Source organism: Monodelphis domestica, chromosome 3 (assembly GCF_027887165.1).
Source record: "Monodelphis domestica isolate mMonDom1 chromosome 3, mMonDom1.pri, whole genome shotgun sequence".
Classification (NCBI taxonomy): domain Eukaryota; kingdom Metazoa; phylum Chordata; class Mammalia; order Didelphimorphia; family Didelphidae; genus Monodelphis; species Monodelphis domestica.
Window position 1 is genome coordinate 73,314,166 of NC_077229.1, and position 20,966 is coordinate 73,335,131.

General features: G+C 40.4%; 1 protein-coding gene across 2 annotated transcripts in view; it reads left to right on the top strand.

Annotated features, from left to right (window-relative positions):
• The window catches only part of PGPEP1 (pyroglutamyl-peptidase I), a 61,859-nt gene that overhangs the window by 10,477 nt on the left and 30,416 nt on the right, over positions 1 to 20,966 (top strand). The window contains exon 1 of one of the 2 annotated variants that reach the window (XM_007489233.3): positions 18,485 to 18,638. The exons of the other annotated variant lie outside the window; for it this stretch is intronic. Coding sequence (XP_007489295.1) covers positions 18,605 to 18,638 — 34 coding nt within the window. The 5' untranslated portion in view covers positions 18,485 to 18,604. Of the gene's footprint in view, positions 1 to 18,484; positions 18,639 to 20,966 lie in introns of those variants that run through there. 2 annotated transcript variants of the gene reach the window in all.

A 20,966-nucleotide genomic window follows, 5' to 3' on the forward strand; every position in this document is an offset into this window, starting at 1 on the left:
CCAAAAGGATCATAAAAACATAATAAACTTAAAAGATTACAATAGTGTGAGGATAAGAGAAAAAAAGAATAAAACCAATAATTGCTGAACACATTGACAAAAAGCCGTTAGGGGGCAGTCCCCTTGACATAAAAGTATACATACAAATAAACGTTCAATCAACCACACCCAAAGTTCAATTTTGTGCAACTTGTGGTCTGGAGGCTTCTTCATGGTGGCTTCTCCAACAGTTCAGTTCTGGATTCAGAGAGGTAGCATCTTCTTTACCTAAAATTCTTCTCAAAAGGAATTTAAACTTTGCAATTTAAATAATGATTTTTTTACATTCCCCCGTGTTGTGGGTGATTGAAAGATTCAGAATCAGTTAGGGATACATGGCTGAGGTATGAGGTATATGAATCAATTGGCAAGAGATATTAAAAAGACATCAGAAAATCCAAAAGAAAAGAAAATTTCTGGATGAAAATATAGACTATCAAAGTCTTATGTGTAAAAATTCCAAGTAGAAGAAAAATAAATCTATAACAGGTCCTTCAATCAGGGCCCAATCAAAATGATCTAAATAATGATGCATTTACCCAATCAGTGCCAGGACTACAGAAAGGTACCACACTATGAGAGGCAGAAAAGGGGACCAGATTATAGGAGCCAAGGTTTCGGGGATACTCATCTGTGAGTATCTTCAGGGTGAGTGTGGATACAAGGAAAGCCTATGTCTTAACACATGTTAAACATAGTAACCTCGAGTCTTCACACTAGGTTCAAGACCTTTGTATTGGCCTAGAAGTGCATCAATCCATCCTAGACTGGCCTTTCTTTGGCCCTATGAAATGGCTCTTGTGTGTATCTCTTGTCCTGGAATCAGACAGAATCATTAAGCAAAGCCCCATAACTTATTTAAATAATTAGTGGCATCATTTTTATAGTCACAAGCCTTTTAGGGCATGTATTAGCAAATGTATCTTAAACTTAAAAATCAAAAGGTTAAAGAAAATCTTAATACTGGTGACATGTGCTTCAAATATAAAAAGGAGAGAAAAAATAATAAAAAACTGAAAAAGTATATTGCACATGCAAGAAAAATATAATAATAAAAGAGCTTTAAAAAATTCAAAAATATAGTTTATAACCATTGACACTCTGTGTCAGTTAAGAAAATATAAAATACAAGGCTTTCTCACCAAAAAATGAGATCCATTTCCTCTTTGTATCTGGCCATGATCACTGTGAGTAGAAGGCAAATGAATTGAACAAGGTTAACAATTTTTTCATCTTTAAAAATACAGTAGTACAAATATATAGATATCAAAATCCCCAAAATTCTCAATAGCCCAATTAATTACAATAGCAAACAAATACACTTTCATATTTCACATAAGTTGCTGTATGACATTTTTAAAACCTATGAATTGATGGACATTTGTCACAATTTTTTACAAACATAGCAATCCTTCAACCTTGGTATTTAAACATATTTTTTAAAACAAAGTAAAACTCATCTTGGGTTTAGAACATAATCAAGAAATCTACATATCATTCTGGTGCAAGTAAAGTAGTGAGCTGAAGAGCATAAATAAAGGGGTGCTCCTTTTTCTTGGAAGCTTATAGGGATACAAATGCCCTGAGATTAACTGCCCAACTTCCATTCACATGTGGGAAGGTTGGGGGTTTATAAAATGTATTTCACTTAAGCTAATGGGCCTTACCTAGTGGTAGAGGCAGGCAAAAATAACCAGATTGTTTTAAAAAATTCCAAAAATCATATTTAAAAAAACCCTTAAAATCAAATCATTTGAGGTATTTAGCACATTAAAATTCCAAAGGTTGTTAATACAATTATAACCAGTTCTGAAGTCCATCTATCCTCAGCAAAATAGAAAAAAGCTGTTTTTTCATATATGGGCTTATTCACAATACTATTTGTTCAACACAGTTATAGGGGAAAAACAACAGAATTTCAAAACTCAGTACAATCAAAATAAATTCAATCAACCTTCAGTTCACAGAATAATACTCAATCCAGTAATATATGAACTTAAAATCACAAAGTTATATCTTAAACAAAACAATGCAATAGAATACAGAGATTTTTTTATAAACCATTGGAGCCTGAAATGCCTTAGAATATAGCCTTTAGTCTCTTCAAAGTTCCTTGGGTTTTTTGTTTGTTTGTTTGTTTGTTTTTAATTATCCATTTAAATGTCTATTGTCCAAAGGTAGAGTACTAAAGGCTAGGCTATGGGGCTCAAGGGATCCGTCCAGGGCCCCATAGCTGGGAAGCATCGGAGGCCAGATTTTAACTAGAGACCTCCCGTCTCTGGGCCTGGCTTCCAGTTCACTGGGCCACCCATTTTCCTCCCCAAAGTTAAAGTTGAATCTTTGGGCTGAGTCCACTCCCTGACAGGCAGGTAAAATCAATGAAATTGCCAGAAGAGTCAAAAATCCTTTTAAACAGCCCATTGCTTTTTAGGTTTCTGTTTGAAAAGATCTGTTTCTTCTCTCTAGTCTTTTCTCTCTTTCCCCTCTCTGATACCCCTGTGGCCAATACCCCCATCCACGTGGAGGCTTAGCCTAAGGGAAAATTGCCCAGTCTCCTTTCCCTCTTGTCTCTCCCCTCCGACCATGTGGCCAATACTGTTACCAGCTGGTCGCAATTAGTCCTCAGCAATCTGCTCCAAGGATCTGGGTGATGAGCCGGCTGGGGTCACGCTCAAGGGTCTGGGGGGCAGAAATAGGCAGGCAGCGGGCCGGTGAGAGGCCAGGAGCTGGAGCGGCTGCAGGGGTGGGCAAGGCAAGGCCTGGACCAGGTACCAGGTGAGGACGATCAGGGCTGCAGGCAGGAAGCGGTGGACGAGCCAGGTGGGGTGGGCAGCAGGTCCGGAGCCTGTAGCAGTTTTTCGAGGGTAGAAAACCTTCACCAGAAAGATATGGCTCAAAAAAATTTTTTTTCTAGGTACTAGCTATTAAAAGTTGAACTAAAGATCAGAAAAGAATTCAGAAGATTGAGGGGTTTTTTTTTGTCCCTTCGTGGTCGCCAAACTGTAAAGATTAAAATTTAGGGGAGATGGGGAGACTGAGGCAGGTAGAAATTAGTTTCTCTCTGCAAGGAGTATTATATTTTTTAGAGGTTTATTAAAGGTTAAAGATTAAAGAATATACAAGTAAGAAACATGTGCCTAGGCCAGAGGCCTAGACAAAATAACCTCACATCACGCAAGAGACCACCTGCTCCAAAACGGAAGTCCAAAAAAAGCCAAGAGAGAGAGAGAGCCCTTCAAAAGCCTTTGAATCAGCTTAAATACCTTCTCGATCTTGGCCCAGGTGAGATTACAAGGCATTCTGGGGAAGTGGAGCAAAGGCTTGTGGGGATTGTAGTCCTGTATTCGAGTCTATTTTTTACACTGTGGAGTGTTAGCGATAAAAGAGTGGATGCCATAAACTGTGACTGCAAAAATATGGTTTCAAGACAGTGTCTTGATTTAAATAAAAAATAAGTGGTTGCCATGGGAAAAATTCCCAAATATGAACTACCCAAGTCATCTGGGTTTTATGGAGATTTAATTAATACGAATTAAGGAATTAAAGAAAGGGAGAGAGACAGAGTAAGAGAAAATAATAGGAAAAGAGCTTGGGCTTAGGCCAATGGCCTAGGCCTTTCTCCTTAAGAGAGAAAACTAAGTCAGTCTTTAATCACTCACCACAAGATCCTTCCAAGCAAAACACTAGTGTTCAGAGAGCCCCTCCAATTCAGCTTTCAAAAGCTGAACTAAGTTCAGAAGCCTTCTGACCTTTTAAAGAGAATTTTCTCCTATGTCACCTCCCCTAAGTTTTCACATCTACCAATCACAGTAGACATTTTCACAGGACTGACCATTCTTAATTCACATCTTCTTTAGTTCTCAACTTCTCTGGGTAGACTAAAACTTCACATCTCTTTTGTTAAGGTTGTCCCTTGAAAGTTGCCTGAACTTTTAGTGATTAATTTGACTTTCCCAGGTACTTAGCACCTTTTTGTATTAGATCTAAAAATAGACCTAGCTTAAGGGCTTGGCCTCACTAAAAGTATGGGTTGGGGACTTTTTCATTGTTCAGTAAGTAGTTTTACAACTTTATCTTCCCCTAAAGTATGCCTAAGTATGGGTGGAGTAATGTTAGAATTCTCACATACATTCCTGATCAAGTACCTCCATTGTTTAAATGGGGAATAGCCCTAACTAAAAATGTTCCAAGGTAGAGTTTGAGCAGTTTTAAGATTCACAATCCTGAGAAATTTTAAGATTCACAGGAGGTAGGGTGAGATGAGAGACAGGAGAATTTTACTTAGGTTTTACTTTTGTCCTTTTATTTCTTCTACTTCAAGTGATTATTAATAAATCTTATAAAATATAATATTTGGAGTTAATGAATATTAATTTTAATATTAAATTTCTGGCAAGCAACAATGGAAAACAGAATCCTTGAAATTTTTTTTTTAAGAAAGCCTTTGAGTAAAAAATAGGAAACAGATAAATTTTGCTCCTGTTCATAAGCTGCTTTTTGCCTTGATGTTTTTTGTTGGTTTTTTTTTTTTCATTTTTCAACAGCTATCTTCTAGCTACTTTAGTTTGCACTGTCGTTCCCCTCGCTCTGGATGAGGCCTCCCTACCGCTGCTGTTTGCCCAAAGGTCTGAGGGCTGTTTATTTCTTTAATTGAAAAAAATTAATTAATTTAGAATATTTTTCCATGATTTCATGATTCATGTTCCCCCCCCCCAGCTGATGCACAATTCCACTGAGTTTTACATGTATCATTGATCAAGAATTGCACCTGAGTGATTGTTTAGAATCTACACCCCCAATCATATCCCCTTCCACCCATGTGGTTGTTTTTCTTCTCTGTTTCTACTCCCACAATTCTTCCTGAGGGCCATTTAGAAGCACCTTTTTTTTTTCTGCATGGAGGGTGAGGTATAAATCCCCTCCCCACCCCATCCCACATGGATCTCAACCCTGCAATAGCGTGCGTGGAACAGCCTTTCCACACTATCCACCCAAACCCCAGCCTGGCTAACCCAAGGGGGCTTCCATGCTCCTGGCTATGTATATTTTTCATTAATAATTTTCTTGCAAGGTTTTTTGTTTTCCATAGTATTGTAAGTTGATTTTGAATTTATCTTTAGGTAGGTTTGTTTCTGTAAGAGTACAGTTAAATGTATGTTATTTTTGTAATTGCAAATATCTGTAATTGTAATGTGTGACTTGCATTTTGCAAGATATTTTAGATTGCTTTCTTCTTTCTTTTTACTTCACTCTGTCTCTAGCATAGAAACTATAAAATAAGTTTAGTTTAAAAGATTCATTGGGGAGAATCATTCTCCCCAATGAATCTCAGGGGGAAATATTCATTATAAATAGTTATTAATTAGTTATCTAGTCTAATTAGAAGCAGAGATGAAGACCAAAGATAGAGTTGTAATTTGAATACTGTTTTCTATAAGAGAGAGAACAGCCACAGAATGTTTGCTGTAGGCTCTTTAAGGAGAAGCCTTGGAAATAGAACTTGAGGGCTCTTTAAGAAACCAGAAGAAAGAAGATTGGCATGCTTGGAAGGCAGTTACAGAACACTGGGGCTATCTCTTGAACTCTCTTGCTTGAGTAGGTTTGCTGGAGACTATCCATTAGTGATTTCTGTGAGAGTTAATTTTGAGAAGTTGGTTGGATATCTGTGAAGCTAAAGAAAGTTGTTTGGAATTGAGAGCTTTCACCCAGAGAGATAAACTGCCAGGAGGGGGCTCTGTTTCCTCTCATTGGAACAGCATGAGTTGTCTTGCTCCCTGCTAGGAGTGAGACAGGCTAGCAATCTCTAACAGTCATATCTGGCCGTTAGAAAGGCAGTTGGTTAATTTTCATAGATATTTTAAGGAGGTTAATATAAATTGAAGTTCACATATTAGAATAAGTTTGGTTAGATAGAAATTGGGTTTAGATAGTTGAGAATAGTTTAAAGAGATTCACCTTGGTGAACAAGAAGCAAATTCATGAGGATTTAGATTGGGGGGTTATATTTAGAAATCTTAGAATTAGGATAAGAGTTTTCCTACTTTATTCATACCTCCTTTATCCTGTCCCTGCCTCTCCTGATAGTTATAAATATGTGTTAGATTAAGTTGGGTCCAGCTAGTTCATCCACCACCATCAACATAGATACCCTGACAGCATTAGCCTGAATTTACCACCTGATTAGTATCAACCAGTTATCAATATCTAAATCCCAAACAAGATTAATATTACCCATAACAGGGGATAGGGACTAAGGTGTCATGAGGCCACTAGCTTTATCCCCAAAGGGAGGGGAAGGAAGGTTACTCTTCCAAACCTCTTAGCTAACTCCTAGCCAGTACATACTAGGGTAATGCCACCTAGGGACAGGAAATAGAATTGTAAGCATGGCCCAGTTTCCTGTCTATCTCAAACAGCTCCTGTTTCTGGAGTGCCTTGCCGAGCTTGCACAGCTCAAAGTTTTAGGATGTATTTTCTTCCTACCATTCCAGGGTGCGCTTGTCCTTGCTGATAGCTTAAGTAATCTTGAAATTCAGAGGGGAGATTCATCTCCCTATACCCACTTGCCATTTTGGCCTGCCCAGCCCTTACAACACATCTAATATGGGGTTTGTACACACTATCCTCAGTGTGGGTATAGGGAACCCCAGAAGTATGACCAAGAGAATCTAAATGGATGATGAAACTCAGGAAGGGAAGGAACCTTAAAAAAACTGGAGGTGAATTTTAAACCTTTTCGGACTCCATTTGCCTTATTGATGTTAACTTTTTTAGTTTGTTCCCCTCCAAATAGTGAAGAAGTCTCTAACATGGCTATTGGAATTAGAGAAAAGGACACTTGAATTTACTGCTCACATCCTGTCACATATATTTGCTGATTGTTTGCTTTAAAATTCAATTTTGTTTTTTAAGTTCACATATTAATCTAATCTAATATGTTCTGTTACACTAAGTCATTTTCAGCTACTGTGTTTTTGACTATAAGCTATATGTGCTGTTACAATGTCTTTATTTGTACCCTCCCCTATGACTGGGACTGGAGAAAATACCTTTACAAAAGTCCAAAAACAACTTGGACAAACCCTTTTCCATGGCAAATCCATAGGTGCTTATGGATTCTGGGTTTGTCAGCAGAGCCATTGAGGTCACATGTTGCCTAAACAGCTTTTTATTCCTTTTTGCCTTTGTTAATTGTCACATAGATGATGATGGATGGACTCCATCAAACTGGTTAAAACCTGAATTAGCAACCTTTGGAGAAATTAATGAGCTGAAAATTTCAATTTGATTTTAAGGAATCTTCAGAAGTGATTTTCAGATATCTAGTAGCACCACTACTTCTGACTGATCATTTGCCTAGCTTTGAGTTGTTTGTATCAAGAGGTAAGGATCCATTTAGTAGTTGAAGTGAAATGCAATAGCATTATTGTATTCCCTACCTCTACATTTATTAAAAATGTAATGGATGAGACATCAAAAGTGATTTTAACTATTATAGTTCTTCCCTCCACATTGCAATGAATGGGACATATAAAGACATGCCTTTTAGGCTGTTACAGTCTCATACCAGAGGAGGGATGTTTCCCAAGGGGCCTGGTTATCCTGTGATGGGTTATCATCTCAACTGGGTGGTGGGAAGGTTTTCCCAGGGGGCTTTGTAACCCCTAGATGGGTTTTTATATTTGTACTCTTCAGCTTCCTGTGCCCTTTGTAGTAAGGAAATTAGGATGTTGATTAAAATATTAATTAAAATAAGATATTTGATAAAGAGATCTCTGAAGGTAAAAGCAAGATAGAGAGCAGTATGTGAGACCAGAATGTGGAAGGAAAAACTGTGAATCTTAAAACTGCTCAGACTCTACCTTAGAATATTTGGTTAAGGCTATTCCCCATTTAAACAATGAAGGTACTTGATCAGGAATGTATTGTGAATTTTAACATTACTCCACCCATACTTAGGCATACTTTAGGGGAAGATAAAGTTGTAAACTCCTGATGGAACAATGAGAAAAAGTCCCCAATCCATACTTATAGTAAAGCTAGAACCTTAAGCTAGGTCTATTTTTAGATCTAATACAAAAGGGTGCTAAGTACCTATGAAGGTCAAATTAATCACTAAACGGTCAAGCAACTTACAAAGGGCAAGCTCAGCAAAGAGGTGTGACGTTTTAGTCTACTCAGATGTGAACTAAGAATGGTCAGTCCTGTGGAAAGTGTCTACTGTGATTGGTAGATGTGAAAATTTAGGGGAGGTGACATAGGAGAAAATTCTCTTTAAAAGGAAGTCAGGAGCTCAGAGCTGGGGCCTCTGAACTTAGTTGAGTTTGGAAGCTGAATTGGAGTCTCTCTGATCACTGGAGTTTTGCTTGGGACAAATCTTGTGGTGAGTTGATAAAAGACTGACTAGTCTCTCTTAAGGCCTAGGCCCTTTCTACTACAAACTCATCTCTCTACTCTTTTTCTTTCCTTAATTCTTTCATTTATATTAATTAAAAATCTCCATAAAACCCAGCTGACTTGGGCATTTTTCCCATGGTGACCACATATTTTTTATTTAAATCAAGACACTAAAAATTATCTTTACCAGTGTGGCCAAAACCTTACAGTTTGGCCATTTACACATTTTCCTGGTCACAAAACACAGGAAAAAGTTCTGTCAGTTGGTGAGGTCCTCTCACTTGGTCACTGACTGACTGGGTCTCTCAGTAACTGGGCTTCGGTTAATGAGCTTGCTCTCGCTCTGGCTGCTGTTGGAGACTATAACCTCCTGTAGTTACATATTAAAATTCTCGTGGGTGGACACCTGAGAAGGAGATTGGAAACTGAGGGAAAATGGATAGAGGAGAGAGAGAGAAAGAGAGAGAGTGAGAGAGAGAGAGATAGAGAGAGAGAGAGAGAGAGAGAGAGAGAGAGAGAGAGAGAGAGAGAGAGAGAGAGAGAGAAAGGAATAAAGACTCAGAGACAAGGAGTTAAAAAATATGGGTTCCATTGTCAGTGCCCCTCTGATGGAATTGAGAGAGGGCACTATGTGTGCCTTCAAACTTTTATTGGAGAGTTTAGGAATGTGGAGAGGGAGGTAACTAATGAAGTTGTGACATGGCATAGGCTTTAACATTGGCTCAATTGACAATCATGTAATCAAAGAGGAGGAGGTTAATCAAACATGTGACTTGGTAAAGAATGTGGTCTAACAAGGTGGGAGCTAGGACCCTGTGGCAAATAATGTCCTGCTCAGGAATTCTTTTATCCTTTGTATTGAAGATTTGGAAATTATTGTATTTCCATAAGTAACATGACCATGAGTCTGGTATATGAACATATAAGATACAATATCAATACACCAATCATACTTTCAAGATGCTAATATGCCTGGTATGCTACAGAGACAGACATCTGAAACTTTACTCTTGGCTAGTGAAAGGGAAGAAAGAACTCTGAATCCAATCTGAAGGGTGTTTCTACTTTCCTGATCGAGAAAAGTCATCTCTAAGAAGAAACTGGTAGATCTGCTTTGCTGGATAACAGTTTTGGAGAAGGAGAAAGATTGAAGCTGTTTGTCTGGACTCTGGGCCATAACAGGGTTGCCGGATTGTCAGTTAGTAGCTGCCATCTTGGCTGACTGGATTTATATAAACTTGGAGAATCTCTTTATCAAATATCTTATTTAATCAATACTACACCTTCCACCAGAATGATGTAGATTCTTGGTGACATTTTAGACCCAAAAGATTTTCATCAGCAGTACAGAGGTTTTTTGTTTATTTGTTTGTTTGTTTTTCTGGTTTCTCCTGCCATATTTTGGAATGCTGGCAGTAATAAACTTTGTTGGAAATATCTTTGCCAAGATTGAAAGATTGGCTAGATCTGGAGAATTTGTGCCAACTATTCATGAGCTTCAAAGGTTTTAAATGTCACACAGAAACTCATGTAAATCCTAATGATAGTGGGTTTGTTTGCTATTGTCATTAAATGAGCTCTTTTGATTTGGGTGATTTTGGTACTTCTTTGAATGTGCATTAGCTTCTATACTACTGTTTTTAAAAGCTGTTACTTAGTGAAAATTATGTACACTCACACTGTGGATCATGACCAAGTTCAAAAGGAAATGGGTCTCATTTATATTGTGCCTCTCCTTGGCTAACACAATTTGTCATTGATTGTGAACTATATATTTTTGATTTTTTAAAAAATTTATTATTGTTTTTCCTTCTATGTACAATAGAGTATTTAAGGGTTTTTCCCTCCCTCTCATTTTTTGTACTTGAAGCACATGTTACTAATATTAGTGTTTTGTTTTTTAATTTTGTACTAGGGTAAGTTTTTAATGTCCATTAGCCCTAATGTCAATACATACCCCAAAGTTTTAGACTATGGAAACCTACTATTGATTGTTAAATATTATGGGACTTTGATTAATGATTGTGTCTGATTCCAGGAAAAGGGATCACAAAAGAGCCACTGCCCAGTGCCAGGGAGCACAAGGTCAAGGAGACCAACCAATCCTGGTGAGATTGATGAGATTCTGAGCCAAGATAGGAAACTTAAATTTATTTAGGGGTTCAAGGAAGCGGCTGTTTGCAAAGTCAGATGCAGGATTCCATTGTGCAAGACCCAGACCTCTACCAAGTACCTCAGTTTGGCTGCCATTTTGGCTCCCCTATCTCTGAGAGCAAAGGTAAAAACAGACCAGGGAATTTAGGGTTGATATTTCCCTTTTGCTTCAAAATCTAATCCCTTTTCTTTCTGTCATAGTATGGCAATTTTCTGTAGTCCTGACTGCTGATTGGGAAAGTGCATAATTGCTACTATTGGCTTGTAGGACATAAATTACTTTAATCAGGCCTTGATTCAAGGCCCTGTTATGGGCTTATTTTTCCTTACTTAGAATTTTTGCACATGAGACTTTGATATTTTATGTTTCATCCAGAAGTTACTTTTTTCTCTTTTATTTGTTTTTTTTTTTATGTTTTTCATTTTCTTTTGACAGTTGATTCATATACCTCATAACTCAGCCATGTATCACAGGGTGATCCAGGTGTTGGTCAGCACTCTCCTCAAGGGGGATTGTATTATGATCCTATAATGCAAAGTTTTAATTCTTTTGAGGGAATTTTAGTATAAGAAACTTGCTACCTCCAAGAATCAAGAAAGTAAACAGTTTGGAGAAGGTGCCATGGAGAAGCCTGCAGAAACCACACACTGCACCAAAAGATCCAGAATGAACTTTAGGATGTAGTGAAATTGAACTGTGGGGGGTTGAACGTATTTATTTTGAATATAAACTCTTATGCCAAAGGGGACTGCCCCCAATTGGCTTTTTGTCAGTGCTCCCACCAATCATTGGTTTTGCTCTCTTTCTCTTTTATTTCCCCTCTTATCCACAAATTATTGTAATTTCCCCTTACAAAGTACAATATTGTATGTACCTCTAGTTAAAGATCTTTAGAGATATAAATTGATTATGTGGACTGATTCATTAGGGAAACTAGGCATATAAATCTGGGAGATTTCTACATGCTTGTTTCCCAACGGAATCACAGGGGGATTGTATAATTAGCATTTTGAACCCCAGGACTCTCTCTCCCAGCATTCCATGTTCCTTCTCACATTATGTGCTAACATAGGGAGGATGTAAGTTTTGTGTAGCTCTGCTCTCGCACTCTTTTCTCCCCTAAATGCGACTGTGGAGATGCAGTGAAGTGAGAGACAGGAGAATTTTACTCAGGTTTTACTTTTGTCCTTTTATTTCTTCTACTTCAAGTGATTATTAATAAATCTTATAAAATATAATACTTGGAATTATCATATTAATTTTAATCATACAAATGGAATGTTATTGTGCCATAAGAAATGATGAACAGGAAGATTTCATAAAACCCTGGACTTATAGGAACTGATTCAAAGTGAAGTGAACAGAACTGGGAGAACATTGTACACAGTAACAGCAATATTGTACTGAGATCAACTGTGAATGACTTAGCTCTTTTCAGCAACATAGTAATCCAAGACAACTCCAAAGGATTTATGGTGGAAAATGCCACCATAGAAAGAGTTAGGGTCTGAATGCAAATCGAAACATACTATTTTCACTATATTTTCTTCATAAGTCTTTTCAATGATATGTATCTTTTTCCACAACATGATGAATATAGAAATATGTATTGAATGACAGCACATGTATAATCTGTATCAGATTGCTTACCATATCAAGGAGAAGAGAGAAGGAAGAGAATTGGGACCCAAAATGTGAGAAAATGAATGTTAAAAATTGTTTATACATATAATTAAGAGGAAAAAAAGCTATTGCAAATTTTTTAAAATAAATCTTAGAAGAATTTTCATTCCTAGTTGATCAAACACTACTACAAATGTGGGTTAATCCTACATTCATGTCTTGATTTCTCATAGTAGGAACCTATTGAAGACTATGTAAAATTGGTGGTTTCTAAACCACCTTTAGAGCACATACCTCTCTATCTCCTCCACTTCCTCCTTGAGCAGTTGGAAATTCCATCTCCTCAGCCAGACACTAAAGTACAAGGTTTGAGCAGTAATCAGATGAGAACAGACTTCAGAGAAGAGTGCCTTTTTCAGCACCCACCCAATTTCTCTAGGTAAAACACACTCAAGCCATACTGGGTGGAAAGGGCACTGAGATCTAATTTGAAAGATCTTGGTTCTGGTTCTCAGTAGCTCATGAGCTTGGCTAAATCATGTAACCTTTCGGAGCCCTCCTCACCACCTTTCCCCTCTATAAAATGAGATTAAAATCTTTGTATTTCCCACCATGCAGAGCTATCATGAGGAAATTATATGCCCACTGTAAAGTGCTATAGAAATGAGAGTTGTTGCAATTTCTTCTGCAATGATCATTTCTATGAATGAAAACACAGGTTTGCATCCACAGAAAAGGGTCATTGGCAACATCTAAAATACAGCTTGGATATACCCCAGCCTTTTCCTGGGAAGTGGATGCTATGGTCTAATACTTCTATTTCTGTTGGGTGTTTGGAACAGCAGGATTTGACCCTTTGTCTATTTTTGTTTCTCAGAATGAGAAACAGAGTAATTATACTCAGTTTCAGTTCTGAGAATATTGAGATATACAGATATTTCCCATCCTCTCCTATCTCCTTTAACTAGCACACCATGGACTGTTAGGCATATGGGGAGGAGGGCAGTTTCCAGAGAACAGTCTATTCTTTTGGTTCATTTTGTGCTCTCCCAAGGCCAAGCCCAGACCTGCTTTCATATTGCCTAACATATGCAGAGTAGCAAGATAAATGAAAATAGCAACTTGTCCACCAAGTCAGTGTTCCTGAATTTGCACAAGCCAGACCCAGAGTTCTGCTCCATCAAGTATAAGCAAATAGACTATTCAGTGGCATAGGAATGAACTCTGTACTAGATCTTATCCAAACCCCCAGTTATTAGTCAGATGGGCAAATAATTAGCCAATGGACTTTTTAAAACAAGAGTCTGACTCTGCTCAAAATAATGCATCCATTCTAGACTTTGGACCCCTCCTAAAGGAATAGCCAGGAATCTAGACATCTTTCTGAATCTGCAGCTCCCTACCCCCACTCCCTTTGGAAAGAATGCACTATAGACAAACCCTTTGTTTACCTTAGGTCCCTTCTCAGAGCAAAAGCAAAACCCTTAGGGGCAAAATAGGCAGTTAGCCCAGAGAAGTTGGAGTTCTAGGCCAAAGCCTTATCAAAGCAATAAGTCACCATGATGACCTTTGCAGAACCAACACCGAAGGCCATAGTGATCATAGCTCCACTGGGAGCTAGAGTTGAGGCAGGAGAAAATAGTCTTCTTTTGGGGGGTTCACTGTTCATTTGGCTGTAGGTGAAGGCAGGAGAAATGTGCATTCTATGGTCTAAGGCACTTTTAGCTCTTAATATTCTAGTTCTAGGCTTTCTTCTAGATTTGTCAAAGTAAAGTAAAAATCAAGACAGACTCATGAACTGTCACTGCAAAACTGGCCTTCCTAGAGCCGTGCTATCTCTCTCTAGCCCATCCCTACCTTACAAGGACACATAAGAAGCCCCCCTTGTTGAGGACAAAAGTGGCAAAAAAAAAAAAAATATATATATATATATATATCCAGTGTTGTATTATCTTTGTATCCCTAGAGCCTTGTCCAGTGCCTAGCCTTTAATTGGAGCTTTATAGGCAGCTTCAGAGTTAGTTGCCAAGAGCCACACAGCTAGCATGTGGTAGAGGCTGGTCTTGAGCCCATGTCTTGGAAATTCCCAAGACTAGCTCTTTTGCTTCTCTGAATATATTGTGGGTGGAGAGGATAAGACAAAAATGAAAAGTGTTTGCCCTCAAGGAACTTCCATTACTGGGGAAAAGAACAAACATTTATTAAATGCTGACTAAGTGCCAGGCTCTGTGCTATCACTTTACAGATATCTCACTTTATCCTTTATTTATTGGGATGAAACATCATGTTCACTGATTAGTAAATAGTAAAATGGTAAAAAGAAAAACAGTAAATAAAAATTATGTTCAAAGTACTAAATAAAAATTGGAGGGAGGGTAGAACTGGAGGGCAAATCATTCAGCCAACAAGCATTTATTAAGCTTAATGACCTAAAGGTCTAAACTTCTTTTCTGAACTTCAGTTTCTTCATCTGTAAAATGGAATAGTAGCCACCGTTGGGCCTTCCCTCACAAGCTTGTGACTACTTTATGAAATGTCTAAGAAAAATCTTTGAAAATGATAAAAATTTAGTAAGGTGTCTATGTCAATTCTGTCAAGCTTTGTGGATTGGATGGGAAAATGTAAACCTAGGGGCAGCTAGCTAGCATAGTGGATAGAGTGCTATTAGATAATTTTAGGGTTGTGACTTTAAGTCTAGATTTAAATGGTCTCCAAATAAAATGCCCAAGTCAGTCTGGAAATTTATGGTAATTTATTTAATATAGAGGGAAGGAATTTGAGGAGAAGGAAGAAAGAGGATATAGGATTTCTCCTACCTGGCCTATGCCAGGGGGAGTTTTAAACTCCCCATCTCTAGGTCTTTGAAGAAGATTAGAGACTTCTGAGAGGAAAAAGTTGGAAAGTAAAGGAGGAAAATTCAGGAAGAAACTCACCACCAATCCGGACAATCGCTTGTAGCCACGCTAAGATGCTGAAGGGCTCAGCACACTCCTCTCAGCTAACTCTCCACCACCAATCACGGAAAGGGAGAGAGAATGTCTTTGAGGGATGAAAAATCTCAAATATATAGACCTTTCATCCTTGTGTCTCCTTCTCTAAATTTTCACATCTACCAATTACATTAAAGGCTTTTTCTCCAAGACTGCCCATACTTTTAGTTCTTTTGATTTGATTATATCTTTAGAGTTACTTAACACTTCTTTGTTAAGTTCACCTTTTGTTAGTTACTTGACCTTTTTGTGATTAATTTAGCCTTTATAGTTACTTAACACCTTTTTGTATTAGATCTAAAAATAGGCTTAGCTTAAAGTTCTAGCTTCACTATAAGGTGAGAACTAAGTACCTTCATTGTTCAATCAGGAGATCACAACTTTATCTTCCCCTAAAGTACAGTCTAAGTAGAGTGGAGTAGTTTTTAAAGTTCATAGTGCTCTGCTGGAGTCAGGAGTATCTGGGTTCAAATCTGGCCTCAGATACTTCTTAGCTCTGTGACCCTGGGCAAGTCGCTGAACCCTGATTGCCTAGCCCTTACCACTCTTCTGCCTTAGAACTGATATCTAGTGTTAATTCTAAGACAGAAGGCAAGTTGTCTTTTTTTTTTTTAAACCCTTACCTTCTGTCTTGGAGTCAATACTGTGTATTGGCTCCAAGGTAGAAGAGTGGTAAGGGCTAGGCAATGGGGGTCAAGTGACTTGCCCAGGGTCACACAGCTGGGAAGTGTCTGAGGCCATATTTGAACCCAGATACTCTAGGGCTAGCTCTCAATCCACTGAGCTACCCAGCTGCCCCCAAGTTGTCTTTTTTTAAAGAAAATGTAAACCTGGAGGAATTGGGGTGAATGAGATAGGAAGAAGGGAGGACAGGTGGAAATCTTTCATAAATATTTCTTGAAAATAAGTCTTTCTTTTTCATCTCTATTCCTTTCAAATCAACAAGCATTTATGAAGTATTTCTATGTGTCAGGCACCGTGCTAAGCTCTGAGAATACAAATATACAGAAAGAAAGACAGCCCTTGCCCACAAAGAGGTACATTCTAAAGGGGAAACACAATACATAAAAGGAGTCTGGGGGTGGGATAGAGAGAAGGTATTTGGCAAGGGGGAATGATAGAGAACAATCCTATGGAGGTGAGTTAACAGTACAACCTGGAGAAGAATGAAAATATGGTTTGCCTAGGTCTCCTCCTTCTAATGGAGGTTTGGGGAGGAACCAGTCAATCTGAAGGAGCAAGAGGGGACTTCCTAAATGAGTAGTCTAGGCATGGAGTGAGTTTCCTAGGTGAAGAGGATTCTCTGACAGGGTAGAAAAAGTTCTATAGAGATAAGCCAGCAGTGAAGCTTTGATTTTGGAGGAGAAAGAAAAGGACAAAAGTTCTCTTCACTCTCCTCCAGAAATTCAAAGGCCAACTTGCTCAAGCTGGGTCCAGGTCCAGTGCCCTCAGCTCTGCTTGACTACTCAGAGGCACTCTCTGTCCTTGCTGCATTTCCCACTATGCTTGGGTTTGATAGTTCCAGCTCCAGTCCTCCTTCTCCTCTATCCTGTCCAGGTGCCTCCTGGCCCCAGGTTGGAAGCAGGGTCTTCTCTAGACTGAGAAGTAAGCCTGGGTTGCCATCAGAAAGTAGCTGGGCCTCCTTTGGTCCAGATTCTCTTCACCTCTGAGCTAAAACTGGACAAAATTGATTAGGAGGCAATATCTCTAGTCTCCTCATAATACCTCCAAAGCCCTCTTCTTCATGCTTCAAGAGGTTTTACATTGTTTAGCCCTTTCTAAGGTAACCGTCTTTATTTTTTTGCAAAAATACTGGAGTTGTTTGCCATTTTCTACTCCAGTTTTTTTTTTAATTTAAACCCTTATCTCCCGTCTTAGAATCAATAGTGTGTATTGGTTCCAAGGCAGAAGAGTGGTAAGGGCTAGACAATGGGGGTAAATGACTTGCCCAGGGTCATACAGCTGGGAAGGGTCCAAGGCCAGATTTGAATCTAGGACCTACAGTCTCTAGGCCTGGCTCTCAATCCATTGAGCTACCCAGCTGCCCTTGCCTACTTCAGCTTATTAATGAACAAGGAAACTGAGGTAAACAGGATTGACTTGCTGGTGTCACACAGATAATAAGTGTCTGAGGCTTAGGCTGGTTTTGAACTCATCTTCCTAACTCCTGGCCCAGCACTTTAGCTATTATGCTACCTAGCTACCTTATTGGTCTACCAAATAAAGCTCAGGCTGACATTTCAAACCTTTACACAATCTGATTCCTCTGGACCTTTCCAGCCCTCTCTCAATATTCTACTTCAAAAGATCTGCCCTTCTGACCAGAAGTGGGATTCCCTTGTCCTAGTCTCCAGGTCTTTGTTCCAGTCCTGCCTTTAGCCTCCAAATGTGCTTCTTTACCTCCATCTCCCTTCAACCCTGTTGAACTGCCCAGCTTAGATACTAGCTTCCTCCTACAAAGCTTACCCAGATTTGGAAGAAAAAAAATTATGAATCCTGAGGAAGCATATTCAAAAAATTTAGCCAAAAATGGTAAGAAACAACGTTCTGGGAAGCAGCCTCTCTCCTTCAGAATTACTTAGGATGTCCTCTCTAACTAGACTGTCTAGAAGACAGGGGAAAGATCCCTGGATAGGATCTGGTCTCAAGCTTTTCTTTTCAGCCCCAGCGCCCATTCCGACTGGACTAGATGGTCCAAGAGCAGCCTCTGTCAGCTCCCAATGGGATGCTCCTTGAGGGCAGGCCTCGTTGGTTAGTCGGTGTGCCCCAGAGCCAAGGACGAGCTCTTATTTAGTAAGGATCAGGATCGGACAGAGAAATAGCTGTTGAGAACAGGCCTAGCTATATCGTTGGTCAAGTGCAAAGTCACGTGATTGGGGGCTCGCCCTGACCGCGGCGGGCCTTCCTCTCCTCTAGGGGAGCACTAAATAGTCTCTACGCTTCAGAATTCTAGATCTCCTTCTCCTCGGCGGGGGGCGGGGGCAGAAGGAACCCTAGATTTGGAGTGAGAGTCCTTCCCTACGTTACTACTGCCTGGGCAGTCAGTCAGTAAAATAACGGGGGAATGGCGCAGTCCGAGAGGTAGCCGCACAGCCTTAAGTGGGGGTGAAGGAAGGGGAAAAGGGGAAGCCCCAGCCCTGCGGGAGAAGGAGGAGGCGTGGAGCAAAAGAGGAAGAGCGCGCACGCCTCTTTCACTTTCTAGGGGGCGCGCACGCCTGCGTCCGTTCCGAGCTGGGGTGGAGAGGGGAGTGGAGCAGAGGGGAGGGGGCGGGACCTGGGGGGCGGGGACAGGGCGGGGGCGGGTCTGTGGGTTAAGACAAGACCGCAGCCCGGCGCAGACAGCTACAGCAGCTGGCGGGGTTGGTGGCGGCAGAGTTGGCGACTGTAGCGAGTGTCCGCGATGGAACAGCCCAGGAAGGCGGTGGTGGTGACGGGTAAGAAGGATCCTGCTGGGGAAAGGGCAGCTCTCTGAGCGAAGGGGCAGCCCCGAGGACACCTGACCGCCGGGCTCCCGGAGATGTCCCCTGGGCCTGAAGTTGAATCCCTTCCCTTCCCCGTCCTTCACGGGCTTTGGATAGGAGTTGTGGGAGGAGGTGCCCCACTCTCCCCCCCCCTCCCAATCTCCATCGTCCCTCTACCCCTGCCCGGGTCGGCAGGGACAGGGTCCGAAGCAATCTCATCCCCCGGGGGCGGCTCCTGAATGACAGAATGGAGCGGACGGGGGAGGGGGTGCCTGGTCTTTGGAAGGAGTGACCGGCTCTTGCCCCGCTGCTGTGGACTTGTCCGAAAGTCGCCTTTCCCCACCCCCTCGTCCCCCAGAGTACAAAAGGAGAGGTTGATTTGTGGGGAAGAAGGCGTCTCGGTGACAAATGAACCCTCTCAGGAATTGTGTAGTGTTCCCTTCACCAGTGCCCAAGTTGAGATTGGAGTTTAAGATATGCAGGATGGGGAGGGGGGAGGACGTGTTGCTGTAGGGTTAGTTAAGACGGATGACCCGGGGGAGAAAGTGGGAGGGGCTTTGTGCGCATACCTGAACTGTCCGTTACCCAGGGGCATCAGTGCCAAAGGTCCTGCCCGCCTCCCAGGTGGGACAGGGAAGCACCTGTCCAAAGGGCTTCTCTGACAACTTTTCTGCCTCTTGGTATACGGGAGGTGGGAGGAGGGTGAGAAACACGGTTTGAGAGTCGTGGCTAACCTATTTGGCACCATCCTCCTTTTTATGAGGTTAGCCGACAGTAAAGACTGGGTTTTCTGTTAAGAAAAATGTTTGAGGGTTTGGTTTTTGGGGGGTGGGTGGAGGAGACGAGTAAGAAAGGAAGGAAAGGGGAGGAGGCAACGTCTTCAAGGTTTTTTTTGCAGCTGAGTAGCTGTAAATTATCTTATGTCACATTCTTGTCTCCCTTCGCCCCAGATGCCAGAGTTCTCTGGGTGTTCTGGGCTGTTTATCTGATGGCATAGCCCAAAGAGTAAGAGCTCTCAAAAGTTCCACTGATGAACCAGGATGAGCCTCTGGCCATCCTCACATACCTACTGGTTTTCTAGTGCTGTTGAGAGTCTTGCAAATGAAAAATGGGCTTTCTCCACCTGTAATAATACTCTTTCATTTCTGTAGCAAATCACTTTCCTCACAACCACACGATGAGAAAGTAGTGCAACTATTATTTACAAATGAGTAAACAGACTCAGCTAAAAAGTCAGAAGCAGAACTCAAACCTAGGTCCCCTGCCTGTTAAGTCCCCTTACTCCTTTTACTTGCCACATTGCCTTCCTATAGGGAATCTAGCTATTCTAGCAGTGAAAGAAATGCCAATTCACTTCCAAGAACATGTCTCTATGTCTTTTTTTCGTATAATTAAAATTTTCTTTTCTCCCCTTCTGAAATGAGTGTCTTTCATTGGAAGGATTATACAATCTTTTGTGAGGACAGTCCAAGATTATTATTTTTTTGTGACTGTTAATCTTTTTCTTGTTTTCTTTTAGTATTTTGTGTGCCGAATTTAAAAGTCGAAGGCTGAAATAATTTGCCTAAAACTAAATGAAATGAGGGTAGAATAGCTGCCAGTCTTCAGGGAATGTCCAGGTAACAGGTGTCTACTTTGTTCCTCCATAAGCCATTTACTAACTGAAGCAGTGGATAGAGGATCAGCCTGTAGCAGGAATCAGTCAGGAAGATCTACCTTCAAACCTTGCCTCTGGCACTTAATAGATAGTTGATGTGGCAGTAGATTAATAATTTAACCATTCAGTACTCCAGGCAAGCCTAAATGACAGAAATGTAACTGATGAGAAAGTTTACAGAGTTACATCACTGAAAGGTCTTTCCATACCTGTTGCCCCCCAAACTAATAAAAATCACATACCCAGACCAGATTGTGAATGCTTCCCCCATCTGAAAATGTTGATCCTCTCCATCCATATGCACATTTAGTTTTTCCAGTAGTAACTAGAGAGGGGGATGGTTAATGAAGTGCTAAGCACTTAATCTGATTGTGTGTGAACCTGGGCAAATCACAACCCCTCTAAACCTCATTTTTCACCTCTGTATAAGTAGGAGATTGGACTAGATGAATTACTTAGTGATGAGGTGAAAATAGTTTGGAACTGGACCTGGGTTTGAATCTCCTAATCTCTAGGACCGTTTGCCCCTCCTAACCACTTTGGCCTCAATTCCTTCATCTATGGGATAAGTGAGATCTTTAGATCAGTCTTTTTATCTCACTCCAAATTCTGTCATCTGAAATGAATTGACTAGTCTTGACTGC